This window comes from Rhinoderma darwinii, chromosome 1 (genome assembly GCF_050947455.1).
Source record: "Rhinoderma darwinii isolate aRhiDar2 chromosome 1, aRhiDar2.hap1, whole genome shotgun sequence".
NCBI classification, from domain to species: Eukaryota; Metazoa; Chordata; class Amphibia; order Anura; family Rhinodermatidae; genus Rhinoderma; species Rhinoderma darwinii.
The window spans coordinates 76,433,039-76,457,655 of record NC_134687.1 but is presented as its reverse complement, the minus strand read 5'-3'; the positions used below and the strand labels follow the sequence as shown (position 1 = coordinate 76,457,655).

Below are 24,617 nucleotides of genomic sequence, written 5' to 3'. Positions count from 1 at the left end.
ACAGCCGTAATCCTGGTCCGTGATTATGGCTACGGCCGGCTGCAGACAGTCACACGCATTTGCGGGCCGTGCACCCATTATAAAGTATGGGAGAAGGGTCCATAAAATAAAAAAAATAGGAAATTTTTGCAGATGCTTTCTACAGCCCGGACACCTTCCCGTATATATACAGGAAGGTGTCCATGGGCAATAGAAATGAATGGGTTCGTACTTTGATCCGGAATTGCGAATCAAAATTACGGCTGTGTGCATGGGGCCCAAGTCCCTATTTCTACGGTGTTCCTCTAGCTGCTGCTAGTCAGACTAGGATCATAGGTTTAACACAGAAGACGAAACAAGGCTCTATGAAGACAGTATTCTAGTTAAAGCATATACCAACAATAGAAAATGTTACATTTTATTCACATTAATACATTTACTTAAATGGGGTAGAGCTGCAATACCACACACAGCCCATGAACAGGAGTGGCGCTGTTTCTAGAAAAGAAAGCAGTCATGATTTTCTAATCCCATACAACCCCCTTTAAAAGTAAAACCGTTTCAGTCTTATGTCTTTTGAAGTAATAGATTAGCTATATATAGTGACAAAGAACATTGTGGGTCGTCTTTATACATTTATTTCACATCCAGAAGCCAGGACTTCCTGCTGTTAACCAACCTGACCTCATGTCAAATATTGACAACTTTTATATACCAGATATCGTGCCCGCTCATGGCACAATAATGATAGAGATGTTCAGGGGATGGATGAGAACTAATGTTTACAAGGAAAACGACTTCTTTGAAATACTTCACTTTCTTTTAAAGTCACGGGTATCTCAAGATCTAAAACAGCAGGGTCAGGCAAGACCTGTTCCTCCTGCTTTCAAGTGTGTAGACCTTTAACCCGTATCTTCAGAAAATACAAGAGAAAATAGGTTAAAATATTAAGGGTAGAGTTGACCTTCCATCTGGAAATATGGCTGACTTCACAAAGAAAGAAAAATATATATGAGTCACTACTCGATAGCTTAGAGGCAGAGCAGAAAAATAGTCACCTGCATTGAGTGATTCTGTACAGTGGACATCTCATCTCCACCTTTGTACACTATATACACAACTACAGTACAAAAAGGAGTCTTTCCACACATTGAATTTATGAAGAAAAAAAACCAAAAAAAATAAATAAATAAAAATTTGCTAAAAACCAGAATCCGGACTTATAAATAAAGCGGAGAAAGCAAAAGCAAGGAAAACTATTCCCCCGATGATGGTCACTGGAAAAGAAGAAAACAGAGGAAAGAAGTTAAGAACTGCTTGGATGACTTGCATTGCAAATTTCACTCACTTATCAAAGACTTGAGAGGACCTGACCCCAAACAGGTTACAGGGGTGCACAACCCCCAGTACCCGCACTGCCTCTACTTGCGGCCCCCGCCCGGCTAAACAGAAACAACTGATCAGCTGTATCTGACATTCACAGCGCTTTCATTCCTAGTAAAGGAAAACGACAGTGAATGAATGCAGGCGCCAGTCCCACAGACATCCTGCAACAGGCGCCGCTCAGTGACCAACGAGCACAATCTTCTGTAGTGAGTGCATCGGTTGTTACTGAACGGCGCCTGTCACACAAACACAACTTGTAACTGTGCGACAGACACCTGTACTAACCAATGAGCGCTTTCCTCTGTAGTAAGGGAATGTGCTCATTGGTTACCCAGCCGTGCCTATCACAGTTTCAGGCTAGGCCTGTGTGACAGAAGCCTGCATTAACCAATGAGTGCTTTCCGCCGTAGTGAAGGAAAGCTCCCATTTTCCATCAGGAGGTGGGATGGACAACAAGGCCAGAGGATAACATGCATTTTATAGGAAGAAGCCCCCCGTTATTAATAGTGGCAGCAGAGTTCCCCCATTATTAGTGCTAAAAGAGTTCCCCATGCTGGGGCTGAAACGTTGCACTGCCAATGGGTGAATAAAAATGCAATTTTTCACTTGAAAACCATCTGCTGTGGAGTCCTTTGTTTTTCTATACATGGAATCGGTGATCGGGGTCCAAAGGCTCGCACCCAAAGAATTACAAATAAGGCTATGAGCCTAGAAGTGCTGCTCTCCTTGTGTTTCCACCATTATTTAGATATCGGCGCCGTTATATATGGCGCCCAATATTTAAATAACCCCCTGAACGGTCAATAGGGTGTGTAATGGCAAGGGGCCGTGGACAGTGTCACAGTGATGTTACACGCGCCATTGACAGTTCAGGGGATTATTTAAATATATCGGGCACCAAATATAACAGCACCGATATCTAAATAACGGAGGAGGGTAGGAAAAAAAAATGTAAAGTGCCCCAGGGTTTGTGCAGCCCTCCCCATTACATGCTGCACATGTATGGGCACGTGAAAGGTTCTCTTTTATTGCAGCATCTTCACATAGAACAATCTGACAATGTGGCCCTCAAACCAAAAAAAGTTCTGCACCCTTGATCTAATATTATAAAGTATATTGGAAAGCGACTGACAAATATATATTTTTTATTTATTTTTTTCAAATTCAATGTTTAACTTTTTCAATGTTTAACCTTCTTGAGCAGCCTATATTAGGCACCAATGGGCAAGTTTTTTGGGGTTTTTTTTTCTAGTCGCATTAAAAGCTTTAACTTTTTTTTTATTTTTCAGTCGACATACCTGTATGAGGATTTTTTTTTTTTGCGAGATTTGTTTATAATGGCATTATTTTGGGGTACATTTTTATTAACTTTTTTGGGTGGGGGGGGATAGAAAGAAAAACTGAAATTCCATGAGTTTTAAATTCACGCCGCTCACCGTAAACAACATGTTACCTTTATTCTATGGGGTCAGTACGATTACGACTTTACCAGATATGTTTCATTTTTGTACGTTTTACTACAATTGCACAATAAAAACTCGAACTAAAATTTGTTTTTGCACTGTCGCTGTCCAAGGGCCATAACTTTTTAATTTTAGGTTAATGTGATACGAGGGCTTTTTGTTTGCGGGACGAGACGTAGTTTTCAGTGGTACATTTTTTTGGGTACATGGGACTTATTGATTAACTTTTATTATGACTTTTTTGAAGGGCAATGGAAAAAAACAGCAATTTCGCCGCTGTTTATTGCGGCGTTCACCTTGCGGTTTAAATTAAATGTTGGCGTTATTGTTTTGGTCATTACGGTCACAGCCACACCATATATGTGTACTTTTATTTCTTTTTTACACTTTTACTTAATATAACCACTTTTTATGGGAAAAAATTGTTTTATTTTTTTACTGTAATCTTTGATAAGTAGTTAATGTTAAATTAAAGTTATTTTTTTAGCCCAAATAGGGGACTTCACTATGTGATCTTTAGATCCCAGATATAATGCTTTGGTATACTTAGTATACCAGAGCATTACCACCTGTCAGGCAATCTAATAGGCCATGCCTCTGGCTTAATACGCACATAACCAGGGCCTTTATTAAGCCCCCGGCTGCCATGGCACCCCATCAGAGGCACACAATCGCATTTGCGGGCCACCGATGGGTGACAGAGGGAGCTCCCTCCCTTTGAAAAACAACTTAAATGTTGCGGCCGCTATTGACCGCAGCAGTTAAAGGGGCTAAACGGCTTCGATCAAAGTAAACTTCAATCGCTACCGTTGGAGCGGGAGCCTGGCTGTCAGACAGCCGAGCACCCGCTATAGCCTGCACGGGACACCCGCGCAGGACTTAAGACTTGGTCGTCATGAGAAGGCGACGGCCTAGCCTAAGGCACCTTAGTGAACACCGTGAAAAGGCGTATTGGTGGTCACTAAGGGGTTAATGGGTTATCCCACGTAGGCCATCACATGAAAATTCTCTTCACTACTGTTGTATAATGGGGCTCTGGACCCTCGTTCTAGTAATCCATGGGGTCACAGTGGTGGGGCCCCTGTAATCAGACATTTATCACCTATCCTGTGCATTAGTGAAAATATCCTTTGCGGGACAACCTCCTTAATATGATCAATCAACTAGTTTACTTGCCGGTTCGAACTGAAATCTTCTGTGCAATCATCCTTCCCCCAATGACAGCTAACCCAGTGCATAGACTATGTCCTATAGTACCACCAACAGCAACACCAAACGGGTCCTATAAAAAGGAGAAAAAAAAACAACATTTATCTTACTAGCAGAAGTGAACTTCATAAAGAAAATGGTGAAACCTCTGTAGCTGCACTGCAGACTTATCAGCGCGCACAGGTTATATATTCATAAGGAAGTCCATATTCCTAGTGGTCCGGATGTGCAATCACTCCTGTAGGTTTCCGCTGGAACACTCAAAGAAAGTTCCAAAATATACTATTAAAAGTGAAGCTCCAAAGACGGTGCTTTATGTCAAAGTGACAGACAGTCTGACACATGCAGCACTGATTGGACAGTGTCCGACTGTAGGGACACGCCTCTCTGATAAGGTGAATGGCAACACCCAGTTGTCAATTCAGTCATATATTTCCAGGAGGAATGAGAGTGGAAAAACATAATTTAGAGTTCTAAGAAAAGATGCTCCAGAATTGTTATTTCATAAAAAATACAAGTATTTGCTAAAACAGACGGCAGGAGAGGCGACAGGTCCTCTTTTAAGTGCATCATTTGCCAAATCAGAGCCCTCCACTCATGTTATTCAGACAGCTCTAAAAAAAACAAAAACATACTAATCCATAAGAAGTATTCCAAAGAAAATAAAACTATTTACCTCTCTAGCTGCCAAGACGATAGTAGTTAATTGTGAGCGATCCCCCCACTCTGCCAGGAACGTCAAAGTGAAAGCTTGGACAAAAATAGGGGAGATGAACTGCATCCATTTTTTCTTGGGAATCGAAGGCCCAACTCCATTTTCCAAATCACCAGATGAATTTAGGAGTTTTGTTCTCTGAAGCTTTGGGGGGGGGGGGGGAGAAAGAGTGACGGTCAAATTAAAGTAAAATACAAGGTGGGTGTCACAGACTTCGGAGGTTTCATTTGTTATTGAGATTTGACAACATTTCTGGTTCCTAAAGGTTTTCAGTACAGCTTAGCAAGTATTATGACTATCGTCTTATGCCGCTTTCAGATGCCTGTAACACGGGCACATTTTTGCATGCCAACTTTGGCCACAGAGAGGAGGCTAGATTGAGGAAAACACAATCCTCTATTTCTATGAGGAATCTGTGACTATGTGACTGCATTATAGTTCCATAGCTTCTAAAGATGGCTTCTCCATCTAACTATATTCTGGAACCAGCTAGATACAAGAGCCCAGGAACATAACGGTCAGGAAACAATAACACATAAGGACAGAACGAGCGGAGCACTGAGCACAGGTAGACATTGGATCATATATACATCTTAACCCCTTAATGACCGGCCTATTTTGGACCTTAATGACCAAGCTATTTTTTACGTTTTTCAATCGTCGCATTCCAAGAGCTATAACCTTCTTATTTTTGCGTCGACATAGCTGTATAAGGTCTTGTTTTTTGCGGGACAAGTTGCACTTTTTAATAGCACCATTTTTAGGTACATATTATTTATTGATTAACTTTTATTAACTTTGTTTTGGGGGGGGGAATAGAAAAAAAATCAGAAATTTCGCCACTCTTTTTTGCGTCCTAAATCTACGCCGTTTACCGTGTGGTATAAATAACACAATAACTTTATTCAGCGGGTTGTTACGATTGCAACGATACCAAATTTGTATAGTTTTTGTATGTTGTACTACTTTTACACAGTAAAAACGCTTTTTTTTCAAAATTATTTGTTTTTGTGTCTCCATATTTGAAGAGCCGTAACGTTTTTATTTTTCGCCGATGCGGTCATATGAGGGCTTTTTTTTTGCGGGACGACTTGTAGTTTTTATTGGTACCATTTTGGAGTAGATGCGACTTTTTGATCACTTTTTATTACATTTTTTTTAAAGTCAGTATTCACAGAAAACAGCAATTTTTCCATAGTTTTTTATTATTTTTTTTACGGCGTTCACCGTGCGGGTTAAATAATGTAATAGATTTATAGTTCGGGTCGTTACGGACGCGGCGATACCAAATATGTGTAACTTTTTAACTTTATTTTGTTTTTTTAATAGTAAAGCATTTTGTAAGGGGAAAAGCTGGGTTTTTCATTTTTTTTCACATTTTTTTTAAAATTAACTTTATTAAACTTTTTTTTCACTTTTTTACTAGTCCCATTAGGGGACTATAATATGCGATTCTGCGATCGCATTTATAATACACTGCAATACTTTTGTATTGCAGTGTATTACTGCCTGTCCGTTTAACACGGACAGGCATCTGATAGGTCATGCCTGCGGCATGATCTAGCAGGCATTCACTCCAGGCAGCCTGGGGGCCTTTATTAGACCCCCGGCTGCCATTAGAGACACAGACACTCGGCGATCGTATCGCCGGGTGTCGGTGGGGGAGAGAGGGAGCTCCCTCCCTCTCTGCAAAACCACTCAGATGCGGTGCTCGCTATTGAGCACCGCATCTGAGGGGTTAAACGTGTGAGATCGATACTAATATCGATCTCACACGGCAGAGCAGGGACGCTCCCAGCCCTCAGCTGCCTCTAGCAGCTGAGAGCAGGGAGATCTGACAGTTCCCTGCTCTGTAAACTTATTCCGATGCCGCGACGTAAAAAGTCTATGGCATCGGAATAAGGCCCGTTAGTGACCGACGTAGAAACACGATGGGCCGGTCACTAACGGGTTAAAGAGGCTCTGTCACCAGATTTTCAAACCCCTATCTCCTATTGCAGCAGATCGGCGCTGCAATGTAGATTACAGTAACGTTTTTATTTTTAAAAAACTAGCATTTTTGGCCAAGTTATGACCATTTTCGTATTTATGCAAATGAGGCTTGCAAAAGTACAACTGGGCGTGTTGAAAAGTAAAAGTACAACTGGGCGTGTATTATGTGCGTACATCGGGGCGTGTTTACTACTTTTACTAGCTGGGCTTTCTGATGAGAAGTATCATCCACTTCTCTTCAGAACGCCCAGCTTCTGGCAGTGCAGATCTGTGACGTCACTCACAGGTCCTGCATCGTGTCGGCACCAGAGGCTACAGATGATTCTGCAGCAGCATCGACGTTTGCAGGTAAGTCGATGTAGCTACTTACCTGCAAATGCTGATGCTGCTGCAGAATCAACTGTAGCCTCTGGTGCCGACACGATGCAGGACCTGTGAGTGACGTCACAGATCTGCACTGCCAGAAGCTGGGCGTTCTGAAGAGAAGTGGATGATACTTCTCATCAGAACGCCCAGCTAGTAAAAGTAGTAAAAACGCCCCGATGTACGCACATAATACACGTCCAGTTGTACTTTTACTTTTCAACACGCCCAGTTGTACTTTTGCAAGCCTCATTTGCATAAATACGAAAATGGTCATAACTTGGCCAAAAATGCTCGTTTTTTAAAAATAAAAACGTTACTGTAATCTACATTGCAGCGCCTATCTGCTGCAATAGCAGGTAGGGGTTGCAAAATCTGGTGACAGAGCCTCTTTAAGTACAACTGGGCGTGTTTAAGGTTATGTACAACTGGGCGTGTATTGTGTGTGTACATCTGGGCGTTTTTACTTGTTTTACTAGCTGGGCGTTGTGAATAGAAGTGTATGATGCTGACGAATCAGCATCATCCACTTCTCTTCGTTACCACCCAGCTTCTGGCAGTTCACAGACACACAGCGTGTCCTCGCTCATCCGACGCGATGAAGTTCCTGTGGGAGGAAGTGAGTGTCTGTGCACTGCCAGAAGCTGGGTGGTAACGAAGAGAAGTGGATTATGCTGATTCGTCAGCGTCATACACTTCCATTCACAACGCCCAGCTAGTAAAACAAGTAAAAACGCACAGATGTAACACACACAATACACGCCCAGTTGTACTTAAGAAAGGCTCATTTGCATAAATATAAAAATGGTCATAACTTGGCCAAAAATGCTTGTTTGTTTTTTTTAAAAAAACGTTACTGTAATCTACATTGCAGCGCCGATCTGCTGCAATAGGACATAGGGGTTGCAAAATCTGGTGACAGAGCCTCTGTCACCACATTATAAATGCCCTATCTTGTACATAATGTGATTGGCGCTGTAATGTAGATTACATCAGTGTTTTTTTATTTAGAAAAATGATCATTTTTGACGGAGTTATGACCTATATTAGCTTTATGCTAATGACTTTCTTAATGGACAACTGGGCGTGTTTTACTTTTTGACCAAGTGGGCGTTGTGGAGAGGAGTGTATGACGCTGACCAATCACTGACCAATCAGCGTCATACACTTCTCTCCATTCAGTTACACTGCAGATAGCGATATAGCTATTGTATAGCAGTTGGCCATTGAGAAACTCATTAGGTCATAACTGTGTCAAAAATGATCGTTTTTCTAAATAAAAAAACACTGCTGTAATCTACATTACAGCGCCGATCACATTATGTACAATATAGGGCACTTATAATGTGGTGACAGAGCCTCTTTAAAGAAAAATTCCAGCAGCAAGATGAAGTCATCCAGCTGGTGCCCAATATCTTGCTTTCCCTGGCAGCCAGGGCTGCATCTCTTGACCGCAGGTATAAAAACCGGGCTTCATTTCAATGTGGATGACAAGGCCAGATTTCTATAAAGGGCCTGGAGATCCGATGATGTCCCCCACAAGCAGAGTCCTTTGTTGCCAAACAAAAGCCCAATACATTGCATCTGCTGCGATAGAAACAAGACGGCTGACGACGACTTTTGTCACGTCTGGCGGGAGACATGAAGTTATACATTTCCCACGACACCGAGCCACGTTACGAACATTTAGAGATGCCGATCATCACCTCTTCATTTATGACTAAAAGCAAATAATCCACACAGTAATAAGGGACAACGGAACAATGAACAAAAACATTTGAGAACAGGACGAGGTTTCCCTTTACCACCACAACCCGAGGCCTTATTCACACGAACGTGTCAATTTTGGGTGCGGTTTTCATGCATTGCCGTTCCGTGTGACAGCCGAGTACGGTGCGTGCCTGCGTTTTTACGCGCGAATGTAATCCGTACGTCACAATTTTTTTTACATCAGCAAAAAAAACAACTGAAGGAGGTGTTTTTCTTTTTCTCATCATTTCTTTAGCAACTGTTGCGTGAATCCTGGACAGCACATGGATGTGCGTCCGTGTGCTGTCCGTGATATTCACAGCCACTGACTTCAATAGGTGCGTGATGCGCAAAAAACACACAAGTATAGGACATGCAGTGAGTTTCACGCAGTGGACACACGGTGCGTGAAAATCACAATATCTGAATGGTCCCATTGAATTGCATAGGTCCGTGTGACGTCCGTTGTTTTAACGCGCGTAACACAAACATGAAATACGCTCGTGTGAATAAGGCCTAAAAATACAACACAGTCCTGGGTTTCAAAAATACCTCTTCATCTTTTCTTTTGATTTCAGCTTGAACTTCCTCCAACTCCTCCTGACCTTCATCTGGACTCATCTTTAACCCTTCCCGTAACATCCGAATACCGAATATTGCAAAGAGAGCGGTTGATACATAATAGGTGTAAACCCTGGGGATCACGGTGGTGGCATATCCAAATAACACTGAGGACAGGAACAAGGGGACAGCAGTAATGTAGTCATACAGTTTGGAGCATCACAACCGAGCAGTGTTTCACTGTGTCCGTGTAGAGAAGTCGCCATTGTTTAGGGTCACTAGACGGACACATATAATTTTCCTGCACTTCCACCTGTGAGGCAGCGAGGCTGTATAGGCAAGGACAGGAGCGCTACGCAAAATTGGATAAAACTAAAAGGATCCGGCATGAAAGTTACATTTGTTATTTTCAGTACGGTGTAGGTCACTTTATTCTATAGTAAGATTTTGGGGTAATCAGGTTAAAGAGGCTCTGTCACCAGATTTTGCAACCCCTATCTGCTATTGCAGCAGATCGGCGCTGCAATGTAGATTACAGTAACGTTTTTATTTTTAAAAAACGAGCATTTTTGGCCAAGTTATGACCATTTTTGTATTTATGCAAATGAGGCTTGCAAAAGTCCAAGTGGGCGTGTTTAAAAGTAAAAGTCCAACTGGGCGTGTATTATGTGCGTACATCGGGGCGTTTTTACTACTTTTACTAGCTGGGCGTTCTGATGAGAAGTATCATCCACTTCTCTTCAGAACGCCCAGCTTCTGGCAGTGCAGACACAGCGTGTTCTCGAGAGATCACGCTGTGACGTCACTCACAGGTCCTGCATCGTGTCAGACGAGCGAGGACACATCGGCACCAGAGGCTACAGATGATTCTGCAGCAGCATCGGCGTTTGCAGGTAAGTCGATGTAGCTACTTACCTGCAAACGCTGATGCTGCTGCAGAATCAACTGTAGCCTCTGGTGCCGACACGATGCAGGACCTGTGAGTGACGTCACAGATCTGCACTGCCAGAAGCTGGGCGTTCTGAAGAGAAGTGGATGACACTTCTCATCAGAACGCCCAGCTAGTAAAAGTAGTAAAAACGCCCCGATGTACGCACATAATACACGCCCAGTTGTACTTTTAAACACGCCCACTTGGACTTTTGCAAGCCTCATTTGCATAACTACAAAAATGGTCATAACTTGGCCAAAAATGCTCGTTTTTTAAAAATAAAAACGTTACTGTAATCTACATTGCAGCGCCTATCTGCTGCAATAGCAGATAGGGGTTGCAAAATCTGGTGACAGAGCCTCTTTAAAACAACCTCTTGTTATATATGGCCGAATACTGTATACTGAGCTGATAGAAATCGTCTGAGCCCATCTCTGAGATCACAGGCATTGCAATACACACAACCGCTGCAAACCATGGAGAGGGGGGATTCAAAAGAGGTTCTGCAGCAGCATGTTTGGAGTAATGTAACACAAAGGCTCCCTGCACAAAAGACAAACACTGCGGATTCTCTGTGCGCACGGAAAATCCACAGCGGATTACAGTACAGAAATGTAAGCCAATGTCATCCACACGCCCCAGATTATTTTCTGTATAAAATGGATTATCTGTCCGTATTTGTGGGAAGAAATTCTACAACGTGTTACAGTAGCAGCAAAGCGGATGACGTCTTAACAAATCTCATCCACACACACACGGGGGAAAAAAGTTTTGCATGGAAATTGACCCGCGGTGCAGATTTGTCTATTTAGATTGCGGATTTTCACCCTTTGCAATGCATAGGGTGAAATTCTCAACAAAATCCTGCAGGTTACGCATGCAGATTTGCAGCGGAATTCGCAACAGAATTTTCGCCATAAATCCAAGAATATTAAAAATCTCACAGTTCTGTAAACGGTCATGTACTAGATAATTGGATTTTATTTCTAGCAGACTGGTCCCTTTATATCATGCCCTCACGCCTTATGAAATGTATCGGTATATATGGAATACCTTAACTATTGAGCGATGAAGAAGTAAAACTTCATGAGCAGTAGACGCAGGAAGGGTTAAATAGTATTTGGTTCTCTCGTTATAATCACTAGCATGTATTAAACATTATATTGCATATTGATCAGGTTTTCCCATCACATCTAATGCTGGCATCAGAACTTGATGGATATATCTCTGTTCAACCATTCATGTCCACGGAGCAGAAAGTAAGTGTAGTGCACACAGTGCCTCATTTTATCAAGCATCCATAATGATATAATCATAGAATTCCCAACCTGTGGCTCTCCAGCTGGTGCAAAACTACAACTCTCAGCATGTGGCTGTCAGGGCATGATGGGAGTTGTAGTTCTGAAATAGCTGGAGAGTCATAGATTGGGGATCACTGGCATAGATTGGGGATTTACCCTCTGGGTAAACACTGGCAATTGTGATGAGCAGTGAAAGATGGACAGAAATACTCACAGTTGTTTAGAAGGGTAGTTAGGGCAGGGGCGGACAAAATACTGAGGACGCAAGTCGGCTTCTACAGTGGCTCCAAAAAATTTTTTTTAGGAAATAATCCCAAAAGTTAGAAGCCAGTAGCATTGGCTGCCGAGCCCAAGTTAAAGCTTCTGTAGTAAGGCTATGGTTAGGCTGTAATGTAAATGGGTGGAAAATAGGGACGATCACTTTGAAAAGTGACAACTGCTACAACCATAAGGCGGGGTTGACACGTCGCGGTAAAAATGTGTTTGTTTTTTTTGTGCAGCGACATGAAAACCCAGCTAAAGTATGGGTTAATTTTGCACTAAAAAAATCATAAGCCATTTCATTGTATTCTTCTGTCAAGTTGTTTTTAGATTTTATTCATTGCTAGGGAAATCTGGCACCGTTACAGCTCCCTCAGGGGTTGTCCCCCAGCTTTCCTAGTTATGAACTCAAATTGTAGCAGAGCATTCCCCACTCCAATATCCCAACAAGACTCGACAGATTTGCCCTGGAGAAGTCTAAAAAGCTGGGGAAAAAAAACCACTGCAAAAGTAGCTATGGTCGACAACTTACCCAAAGAGATAAAACAGAAATAAATACCAGATATGAAATAGAATTTGACCTGAGGATTACGACCCAAGGACAGTGTGAGAAGGGATTGGTCATATTGAACAGCCTCACTTTTAGGGCCCTTTTACACAGGCCAATTATCGGGCAAACGAGCGTTAACAGAACGCTCGTCCTCCATCACTGCCCTGTGTAAACAGGGCAACAAATAGCCAATGAACGAGCAAACGCTGCAGCACAAAAGATCATTGTCGGCAGCACATTTGTGTGTGTAAAGAGAGAGAAGTGCTGCCGACATGATGGTAATGTATGGGGACGAGCGATCGGAGTAACGAGCGCTCATCCCCATCCATAGCTCCTTGTAAAAGGAGCAAACCAGCGCCGCTCAATGAGCTGTCTCGTTGATCGGTCTCGTTGTTACGGTCAAAATGAGCCGGTGTTAAAGGACCCTAAAGGCCCTTTTACACCGGCCGACACTTGGCCGGTGCAGGGAGCGCCGATCAACGAGACATCGTTGATCGGCGCTGGTTTTCTCCTGTTCCACGGAGCTATGGCCGGGGATGAGCGCTCGTTACTCTGATCGTTCGTCCCCATCCATTATCATCATGTCAGCAGCGCGTCTCCTTGTTTACACAGGGAGATGTGCTGCCGACAACCATAATCTTAATACTTTTTTAAAACTATACGACCAGCAGATGATCGAGTGTTTGCTCGTTCATCTGCTGATCGCTGCCCTGTTATATTAACGCTCGTCTGCCCGATAATCGTCCTGTGTAAAACCCCCTTTAGTAACATTACATTGAGGTCTTGCATACAGACAGCTTTATGTTGGTGTGAACAACGTAAAAGCAAACAAAAGCACAACTGTGAGCGGAAACACAAGCCAATAAAATAAATTATGCAAAAAGGAGGGGGGTAATTTACCTGATAAACAAGTCATCAGCCCTAAGGCAAGCATTGCTCCAGCGAGGACAGTCAGGCGGTTATAGCGCATTGCCATTATGGCAGCTATAAAGAAGGTCTTATCTCCGAGCTCTGACACAATGATCACGGATATGGCTGCCACAAAGGCATGGATGAACCCCAGGTTGGCAGAGGAGCTGAAGTCTACATTCCCAACATGTACCGCAGGTGGTGGACTGGGGATCTTCTGTAGAATGAAGAAAAAAAACAAACAAGTAACTTATAAGAACAGGTTGTAAATCAGATTTATGATAAACCAAGTTCACACAGTCATTTTCACATTTCTTAGCACTACAGTTCAATCCATCAGCAATAAAACCTATTCCACACAAACACTACATGGCAGAAAGTATGTGAACCCCTTCTAAATAGCTGTACGATTGATATCAGCACAACTGGTACATGAAATCAAGCACACAGACGTACCGTCTCTATAGCAGTTGAATGGGTCATGCAGAAGAGCTCAGATATTTCCCATGTGACAATGTCAACAGATGAGAAATAAGACATTTTCCGGACAAAGCTTTGTACTTGTGCCTCTGGATATTCGATTTGCTTTGCCAGTGAAGCACTAGGCCATTCAAACCCAACAATAAGAATTAAAGAGGCTTTGTCACCAGATTCTCAAACCCCTATCTCCTATTGCATGTGATCGGCGCTGCAATGTAGATAACGGTAACGTTTTTTTTGGGTTTTTTTTAAAACGATCATTTTTGGCCAAGTTATTAGCTATTTTATATTTATGCAAATGAGCTTTGAAATTGACAACTGGGCGTGTTTTCTCTTATTTCCAAGTGGGCGTGTATTGTGTTTGTAACATCTGGGCGTGTTTACTTGTTTTACTAGCTGGGCGTTGTGAATAGAAGTGTATGACGCTGACCAATCAGCATCATCCACTTCTCATCGTTCCCACCCAGCTTCTTTCACAGCAGACAGCGTGACGTCACCCACAGGTCCTTCAACCTTGTCGTCGGGAGTTGTAGTATTACAACTGATGGAGTAGCGAAGGTTGCTTTCCCCTGATCTAGGATATATTATAAATGCTTTATAGAGTATATGTCCGACTAATTGGGAGTCTATGGTTTTGAATGACATCTTGGAGCATACGGGGGTAGGGTTTTTGAAATGATGTGAGCTACACTACATATGGTAATGACCATGAGGCGGCACCCTACCCCGATTCTATTAAAAAAAGATCATGCGAGTCGATTGAGGACTAAACACAGCGCCGCTCCTGTCCATGTCAGGTGATCATCTCAGTGTGACTAAGCTGCAATACCAGACACCACCCATGCACAGGAGAGGCGCAGTTTCTGAATGAAAGCAGTCATGTTTTTGGAAACCTCAAAAACCTCCTTAACAGGTGTGTTTTTACGGCCAGCGGTCAGGGTCTCTGAAGTCCGCCGTATAGACTAATTACGGCAGCACTTCAGTGTGCACGCGCGATCGCGTGCACACAGCCCTGTGCCCACGCTGTTACCAACAGCTCTGGGCACTGGGCAGAGTATCAGGGACCAATCTGATGGTCCTGAACATGTGGTCGCTGTGAAAACCTATCACAGCGACCACATTTGTTTTATTTTGACTTTTCTGGCAGTAAATCTCCTGCCTCTTTTCTTCTCCTCAAACATGGTTTCAGTTTGAGGAGAAGAAGAGACTCGAGAGAATTTCTGCCAGAAGAATACAGTGAAAAAAAATGCAGTTACACTCTAAAACATTCTCTGTATAGATAGATTTCTATCTATCTATACAATCTATCTATCCATCTATCTTTTTTTCTATCTATCTACCTTTCTATCTTTTATTCTATTAGAATAGGCAGGTAGGGAGTATATAATTATATATATATATCCACATATATATAATATATATAGCAATAGCGGTTTATTTTTTTGTTAGCGGTAGTGTAGATATATATACCAGTTAGTTTGTGTGTTATATAAAAAAAAAAAATTGTTTAGTTAGTGTTAGTGTTAGTTACGTTATGGCGAGGAAGTTGTTTAGCGCCGAGGAGGCATACGCCATGCTGTGGTCTGAGTCGGAGACCGCATCAGAGATGGAACCTGTTTTAGGCAGTGACGATGACAGCGTCACTTCAGGTTCATCTTCAGGGGACGTTGTCCCTGATGCAGTTGAAACTGCAGAACATGAAAGCGCAGGGCCAAGTAGCGCGGGACAGCCTGGTCCCTCCAGTCCAGGCTCTTGTATGGGCACCTGCCCCGTCTTTTGGGCCTAGAATCCACGGATTTACTGCCACTCCTGGCATAACCGTGGACAATACAAATTTTGTCCAAATGGATTACTTCCATTTATTTATAACGGACGACATCCTAAATCAGATTGTACACGAAACTAATTTATATGCCACTCAATATATAAGGCAGAAACCTTCATCCACCCATGCCAGAGATTGGACGCCCACCAATTTGCAGGAATTAAAAAAAAAAAATTGGGGCTCATCCTAAATATGGGTATTGTCAAAAAGCCCTCCATTAGGTCTTACTGGTCAACAAGACCCGCCCAAGCCACCCCAGTATATTCTGCAGTAATGCCCAGGTCTCATTATGAGACAATAATGAGGTTCCTCCACAATTTTTACACATCTCCTGTCTTGCAGCGGGAGCCATTAAATCCACGTTCGCAGACGCGCAGCGAGCAGGTAAAGGCGCATTTACTGTTACTTTATATGGAAAATCCATTTACCTCAGATGTGGTTTCATATTTTGCAAATCCATCATCAGATCTCAGCCCCGCAGATTGTCTGTCTGTAAGGCCAAGTCATAAGGGGAAAATGAAAAATACCCAACACGACCCACATTACAGCGGTCACCCAGCTTTTCTAGGGTCCTGCAGAGCAAATCTACTTAGTTATATAGTGATGCTATACATGCCAATTTTTAAATGTCGAGTGGCCATTCAGAGTTGTGGAGAGCCCCGTGGGAGCCGAGATTGCAGCCATATTTTTTGTACCTGTATTCTCTTATTGAAGCCACTCAGATCAGAGTAGTAGAGAGCGCTTTAAATCAGGATGTCAATCCTTAATTTCAGAACGGGGCTGACGGGAAGGTGGCAGCATATGTTAAGGGGGTTTTGAGGTTTCCAAAAACATGACTGCTTTCATTCAGAAACAGCGCCTCTCCTGTGCATGGGTGGTGTCTGGTATTGCAGCTTAGTCACACTGAGATGATCACCTGACATGGACAGGAGCGGCACTGTGTTTAGTCCTCAATCGACCCGCATGATCTTTTTTTAATAGAGTCGGGGTAGAGTGCCGCCTCATGGTCATTACCATATGTAGTGTAGCTCACTTCATTTCAACACACCCCCCCCCCCCCCCCCCCGTATGCTTCAAGATGTCATTCAAAACCATAGACTCCCAATTAGTCGGACATATACTCTATAAAGCATTTATAATATATCCTAGATCAGGGGAAAGCAACCTTCGCTACTCCATCAGTTGTAATACTACAACTCCCGACGCCGAGGTTGAAGGACCTGTGGGTGACGTCACGCTGTCTGCTGTGAAAGAAGCTGGGTGGGAACGATGAGAAGTGTATGATGCTGATTGGTCAGCGTCATACACTTCTATTCACAACGCCCAGCTAGTAAAACAAGTAAACACGCCCAGAGGTTACACACAATACACGCCCAGTTGGAAATAAGAGAAAACACACCCAGTTGTCCATTTCAAAGCTCATTTGCATAAATATAAAATTGCTCATAACTTGGCCAAAAATGATCGTTTAAAAAAAAACAAAAACTTTACTGTAATCTACATTGCAGCGCCGATCACATGCAATAGGAGATAGGGATTTGAGAATCTGGTGACAGAGCCTCTTTAAAGAGGCTCTGTCACCAGGTTTTGCAACCCCTATGTCCTATTGCAGCAGATCGGCGCTGCAATGTAGATTACAGTAACGTTTTTATTTTTTAAAAACGAGCATTTTTGGCCAAGTTATGACCATTTTTGTATTTATGCAAATGAGGCTTGCAAAAGTCCAACTGGGCGTGTTTACAGTAAAAGTCCAAGTGGGTGTGTATTATGTGCGTACATCGGGGCGTTTTTACTACTTTTACTAGCTGGGCGTTCTGATGAGAAGTGGACTATGTGCGAGTAGACCACCATCTAATGGTAAGCAGTCACTCAAATTTTTCCAAAGATCTGTTTAGTTACCATCTATACCAGGGATGGATGAAATACTGTACATTAGAAAAAAAAGAAGTTGCAATTTCTAGGTAGACTGGATTTGGCTCCTGGAATTGGTCCAGCACTTACATTAAAAAATGTGTCAATTATATTTATATTAAATTTCTACCGAACCAAACTTCTATCACTATAGGGTTTTATGATGATCTACGTTTGATTTAGTAGAACTGTGGAGGTACCGGTCTGTTGCAGCCATAATACACAAGACCAGTACAGACTAGCAGCGAGGAAAAGAAGAAATCTCCCATCCTATTTGGGGTCCCAACCTGCTATAACTATGTGTGGGATGGTTGGCACTACAGTAAAGGGGCTGCAGCACTACTAATCAAGAGCGCGGTGGTTGGCACTACAGTGAAGGGTCTGCAGAACTACTAATCAAGAGCGCGGTGGTTGGCACTACAGTGAAGGGGCTGCAGAACTACTAATCAAGAGCGCGGTGGTTGGCACTACAGTGAAGGGGCTGCAGCACTACTAATCAAGAGCGCGGTGGTTGGCACTCCAGTAAAGGGGCTGCAGAACTACTAATCAAGAGCGCGGTGGTTGGCACTCCAGTAAAGGGGCTGCAGAACTACTAATCAAGAGCGCGGTGGTTGGCACTCCAGTAAAGGGGCTGCAGAACTACTAATCAAGAGCGCGGTGGTTGGCACTACAGTGAAGGGGCTGCAGCTCTTCTCTACGAGTATGCGGTGGTTGGCACTGCAGGACTACTAATCAAGATCGCGGTGGATGGCACTGCAGTGAAGGGGCTGCTGCCATGTTCATTGAGTGCACTGTGGTTGGCACTGCCATGACGGGGCTGCAGCCCCTTCTTTCTGCTGATCGATGGGGGTACAGGCTTTTACCTTTAGTTAATCAGATTAATGAAAAGGGGGGGTTGACATGAATTTTGAAGCCGTTATCCTGTTAAACTTGTAGAAGATACAGACCGAGTAAACAGTGGAGAGCTGTAATCAAACTTGGCATGAAATGTAGTGATGAAGAAACGTCTAGCACTTCAATGACCAGTATAACCAGGGACATTCAGTTAGGAGGTCATGACACAAACATACCACATATCAAATAGTAATACTGCAATTCCTAAATAACACGAAAATTTCCATCCGTATCTCTCGTTTATTCATTGTCTGAGGATAGTGATTAAACCGGCTACTAGCACCGCCATATTGAATAAATTACAGCTGGTCCTTATACATGATTGGGGGGGGGGGCATCATAAAAGCATGCACCAAGCAAATAGCCAGCAGAAAACAAAATATCACGCAAAAAAAAAATGGTCAGAACTTCTAGAGTGCGGGATAGAGGCACTGGAGCAGTCTCATGAAGTTATGGCATATCACTGGGATATCTAATAATTATGCGGATTGTTGAGAGTCCAAATACCAGAACCAAAAAAAAATAAATAGTAAAGAACAGTGGTTGCTTCAGATTCTTCCTCTGCCAAGTAAAACGGATGCAGCCCTTCAAATGTAGTCTCCGCAGTCAGACCACCAGCTAATAGCAAGTTTTGCAATATACAGCACTATAGCGTGCTATAGTGAGAGAACCCCATAAAGCCGCCATACACCCACCCCCATAAACATGCACACTTGGATTAGCTCAGAGGAAATCAAAAGAAGAGCTGCTGGTGTCGCATGTGTGTGGTCCTCTCCAGAGACCCCAACATAATGAGGCATTTATGGCACAACTTGTGGATCTGACATACGTATGAAGTTGGGAACCCCCCCCCCCCCCCCAAAACACAGAGTCAGACAGCTCAGAATTGTCATCCACATTCTACAGAACATGTTGCTAGGTAACAACCCTAAACATATTTGAGTGCCCACTAAGAAGTCATCTAAAGAATGCCCTAACAGCAGGAAACCAAAAAATGCCAATCTATAGACCAGCACTGCCGTGTCTTCCCCCGAACCCGTAGCAGATTTTTTTGCAGATTCTTTCGTCCAGATTTGCGAGCAGAAAATCTGCAGCAGAAGACTGTACAGGCAAGTTGGAGATTTAAAAAAATATATATTTATTTCTGTTAGAGCACTGTACAGATGTCCCCAGTGGGGCTCACAATCTACGTTCCTGCTCTGTATTTTTTTGGGGAGTGGGAGGAAACGAAGTGCCCGGAGGAAACCCACAAAGACCCAGGGAGAACAGAGTTCTTGGTTGGATTTTGAATTCAGGACCCCAGCGCTAAAAGGCAACAGTGCTGACCACCGAGCTGCCCAAAAAAATCTGCTACTTATGTGGGCACCCTTACGTTTCATAATGTTGGCACTGAAGGACTGTACTGTGAAAGAGCTAGAAATATTCAGGTGCTAAGTACAGAACGTAGGATTCATATTCTATTTGCCTTTGCGGAGTGTACCCTCTTCTGTTATCAGCCGCTCTTCTAAGTGTCCGGCAATGGATTATTAACTTGACTGTCCTATAAACACCGTTCAGCTATATCATTAAAACCACCGACTAGTGAAGGGAATAACATTGATTATTTAGTTACAATGACGCTGGTCAGAAGGGGGAATATATTAGGTAGCACGAGATCAGACAGTTCTTGAAGTTGATGTGTTGGAAGCCAGAAAAATGGGCAAGTGTAAGAATCTGAGCGACTCTCACAAGGGACAAATTGTGATGACTAAACGACTGGGTCAGAACATCTCCGAAACAGCAGGTCTTGTGGGGTGTTCGTGGTAGGTATGGTTAGTACCTACAAAAAGTGCTCCAAGGAAGGACAATCGGTGAACCTGAGTCAGGATTATGGGTGACCAAGGCTCATTGATGCACATGGGAAACTAAGGCTGGTCTGTCTGGTCCGATTCCACAGAAGAGCGACTGTAGTACGAAATTGCTAAAAAGATAATGCGAGCGATGATAGAAAAACGTCAGAACACACAATGCAACCCATCTTGTTACCTTTGGAGCTGCGCAGCCACATACCAGTCAGGGTGCCCATTCTCTTCCCTTGGGTCCTGGCATTTATGTGGATGATACTCTGACCATGTATCAGCTACCTAAACATTGTTGCAGACCAAGTACACCCTTCATGGCAATGGTATTCCCTAATAGCAGCGACCTCTTTCAGTATTATACTGTACCCTGCCACAATGCAAAATATATTCAGGAATGGTTTGAGGAACCTGACAAAGAGTTCAAGGTGTCGCCGTGCTGGAAAAACAAGTCCGATCCATAGAGGCCGCACCTCACCGGACTTTAAGGATCTCCTGCTTACATCTTTGTGCCAGATATCACAGGACACCTTCAGAAGTCTTGTGGAGTCCATGCCTCGATGGGTCAGAGCTAGAATGGCAGCATGGGGTGGTTTTAATGACGTAGCAGATCGGTGTATATCAGGTCTTTTTCTGGCGCCAAATGCATTGTGTGTTTGAAACGTAAGCGTCCAGCGGTGCCTATAACACCAGCAGCGGTGCCTATAACACCAGCAGCGGTGCCTATAACACCAGCAGCGGTGCCTATAACACCAGCAGCGGTGCCTATAACACCAGCAGCGGTGCCTATAACACCAGCAGCGGTGCCTATAACACCAGCATGGAGCATTCAGGAGACAGATCTGTGCCGGTCACCGCAGAGGCTCTTTATTAATGCCGGTGGTTTATGAGCAACTCTCACTGCAATTTCATGGTACACAGAGTTATGCCAACAAATTATCAGAACATTAAGAGCCCTAGGAATGTGGAAGTAGAACGGCTCCGAGTCTGAAGAAACAAAGGCCTCCACGTATTACACAATGTAAGGCTCATGCACACCACAGTACTTTCATCTATCCCAAAATACTGTCCGTAAATACAGATCCGTAGGTACCCGTATCGCATCCTGATTCCTTCCATACAAAAAGAGGGAGGTTGCAAATGATGTAAACAACATGTTGCCCAGCAACACATCTGTGAATACGGACGGTTTACGGACGCACATCACTAGCCGTCCATATTTACGGAAGCTCCCATAGACTTCTATGGGGGAGTCCTTGCTGTAATTACTGATACTTATAGGACAGGTTCTATCATTTTTTCAGCACGGACACGGAAAAATACTGAATGGTGTCCATGGCCAATAGAATGGGTAATAGTACGGTCTGTAATTACTGATGAAAAATACTGTCATGTGCATGGAGCCCAAGGCTATGGGAGCGTCCGTAAATAAGGACGTTATACGGATATCTGTAAACCGTCCGTATCTACGGAAGCGTTGCTATGCAACATACTGAGAACATTTGCATTCTCCCTTTTCTTTTTTTTATGGATCCGTATATACGGATGGAATACGTATGCAATACGGACCGTATTTATGGCCACCCTTCCGTATATACGAATGAAATACGGATGCCTACAGATCCGTATTTACGGACAGTATTTCGGGATAGATGAAAATACGGTTGTTTGCATGGGGCCTCACTATGTAGATCTTGTTCCTACTTTGGATTTTAATTCCGCACCACTAGGGGTCAGTTCTCAAATAGTTTTTTGACGCGGAAACCACATCGGAAAACGCGCCAAAAAATGTCCGAAAATGCCTCCCATTGATTTCAACGGGAGGCGAAGGCATTTTGCAGTGCGCCCGCCATGTTGCGTCTTCAGTGCCGGCAATCATTAGAGAAGCGCTGGTCGCATCACCTCATGTTGACCACACACACACACACGAGTGGGGCAATGGCTGTATTACACACCAGCAGCCCCGCTCTAAACATTAATCTGTTACTATACTTAGCTGTGCGGCCACACAGCTTAGTATAGAAATACAGGAATTAACGGCATTGAACCGTTTGAGGGTGCACGGTATCGAAGTTTCGATGCATCGTGCAACCCTACTGTCTATATATGGACAGTGACTTCAGGGGCTCCTCCAGCAGAGGAATCCCCAGCCAAAGAGTCGGCAATGCTCTGGCTGGGGATTCCACTCCTAGGACGAGCCCCAATAGAGCCATCCACAGGGAGGGAGAGTGTAGCGCTGTCAACAGGGTGGGTGGTGTGTGGCACGACCTACCTATAGAGGCTGTGCGATGGCATGAAGAAGCGCCGGCGCGCTCCTCCTTCATACTGCTCGCTCCTCTCCCGAGAAAGCTATGGTGCCCTGCGCACTGTAGATGAGTCTCAGGGCAGCATGCAGCCCACGTTTTTGAGACCCTTGCTGTAGATAGTGCCACATACTCCCCCCTTTAGATGGAGCCATTGTGGCTCCATCTAGGAAGGGAATCCCCAGCCAGAGCGTTGCCGTCACTCTGGTCAGGGATTTCGCTGTAGGAGGTGCCCCTGACGTCACTGCCCTTATATGGACAGTCAAGTCAGGGGTTATGCGGAATCTCTGGCCAGGGTATCGGCAACACTTTGGCCAGGGATTCCGATGCTCCAGGAGGACAGAATGGCAGAGCAGAAATTGGATAGTTTCCTGCTCTGCCGTAGTATTAAATTGTATCTGCATCCTGAGGACGCAGATACAATTGAATGTAGCAGTTGCACAAGTCCCGAGACAGTAACTTGCCAGGACTGTCTCTGTAAATTCGGGACCGTTGGCAAGTATGGGACTATGGTTATAAGCTATGAATAGGTCACATTTGTCTCCCAAAAAATTCAAAGTTAAAATATATATAAAACAAAAAGTTGCATCCTTTCTACAGCCAACAGTATATAACATGCAGCGATTGTACACACCACCCGCACATAGGGCGGCGCTCTCACCTCTGCCCGGGCCATCACCTCGGGTCTCTGGGGCAGCGGGGGCTCCCTGTTGCGGTGTGTCCCGTCATCTTCCTGGATGGTCAGGACCAGGCCGGGTAGCTGCAGCGCACAGAGGCCGATGATCAGCAGAGCCGTCTTCCAGCTCCCCCGCTGCGGGATCTCCATGGAGACGGTCGGTGTGGGGCAGGCAAGGAGGGAGGGAGTGCGGTATTACTGAGTTTAGCGGACGACGTTCCCCGTCCAACCGGTTCTCCGTCTCCTCACAGAGCCCGCCCCTTTGCCATCGTCAGCTGCAGATCTAATCGCTCCCGCTGAGACGACGAGCTCAACTTACCCCCGGCCGATTGGTCAGAGACAGTGACATATGGACTCTGGAGGAAGCGCGTAATCGGTACATTAGAGGGAATATCCGGCTAATAAAAAGAGACGCCATTTTCTTGAAGGAATTTAGACTATTAGGTGCTACAATAAAATGGCTGCCAATAAGCAGACAACACAAGATTAGTCTTTTCTTCATCTAGCGTTCAGAGAAAAAAAAATATCCATGGAACACACATACAAACGTGACCGTGCTATGGCAAGCGGGAAGGATCGATAGTCCTGTTTCTTTACACGAGAAATGCGAGACTGCACTCAGTCAACAGTGCCCAGTCCAGCAGCAGGGCTCTTGTATCCCCCTAGTGGACAGTTATGGAATAGATACAGGAACTCTAGTGCCCCTAGTGATCTGGTCTGGTAAACGCCAGAAAACAGGTTAACGTGATAATGAATAGCTATCAATGGCCACCCCAAAACCCCCTATACATACCTCCCAACTTTTGAATTCGGAAAAGAGTGCAATTTTAAGCCCCGCCCTAGCCACGCCCCATAACCACACCCAATATCCCGCATAAGCACATCAAATTCAAATAAAAAGAGCATATCCTCACCGCGGATCTCTAGATTTACAAAATAAAACAACCTATAGATATCACAGATATTATGGATCCGGTTATATCGTCTTTACGTTACTCTTCCTATCTTGGGTATAATATTTCCTCATCACGGCGGCAGCTGCTGCAGGACAAACCAAAAGGCTGAGTACAATGAAAGTCAAGAGGGAGACCCTGTGGTAGATGACTTTTCAATTGACAGGTAGCAGAGTTATTTGATGGGGAATTATTTTTCATTGACGTCTAGTTTCTATTGCAGCGCAGGGAAGATGGAAGTCGCTGGAGGTGAGGAGAAGTTTTTTTATTCTTCATATTATTAAAGAGGCTCTGTCACCAGATTTTGCAACCCCTATCTGCTATTGCAGCAGATCGGCGCTGCAATGTAGATTACAGTAACGTTTTTA

General features: G+C 43.9%; 1 protein-coding gene across 1 annotated transcript; it reads right to left on the bottom strand.

Moving 5' to 3' along the window:
• Window positions 1-383: 383 nt before the first annotated feature.
• Window positions 384-23,723, bottom strand: TMEM165 (transmembrane protein 165). The gene is made up of 6 exons (XM_075859802.1): window positions 23,282-23,723; window positions 13,361-13,586; window positions 9,409-9,584; window positions 4,714-4,896; window positions 4,005-4,110; window positions 384-1,256 (listed from the first exon to the last, which is right to left on the bottom strand). The coding sequence occupies exons 1-6, from the start codon at window positions 23,444-23,446 to the stop codon at window positions 1,180-1,182; spliced, it is 933 nt and encodes a 310-aa protein (XP_075715917.1). The 5' UTR covers window positions 23,447-23,723; the 3' UTR covers window positions 384-1,179.
• Window positions 23,724-24,617: the final 894 nt, after the last annotated feature.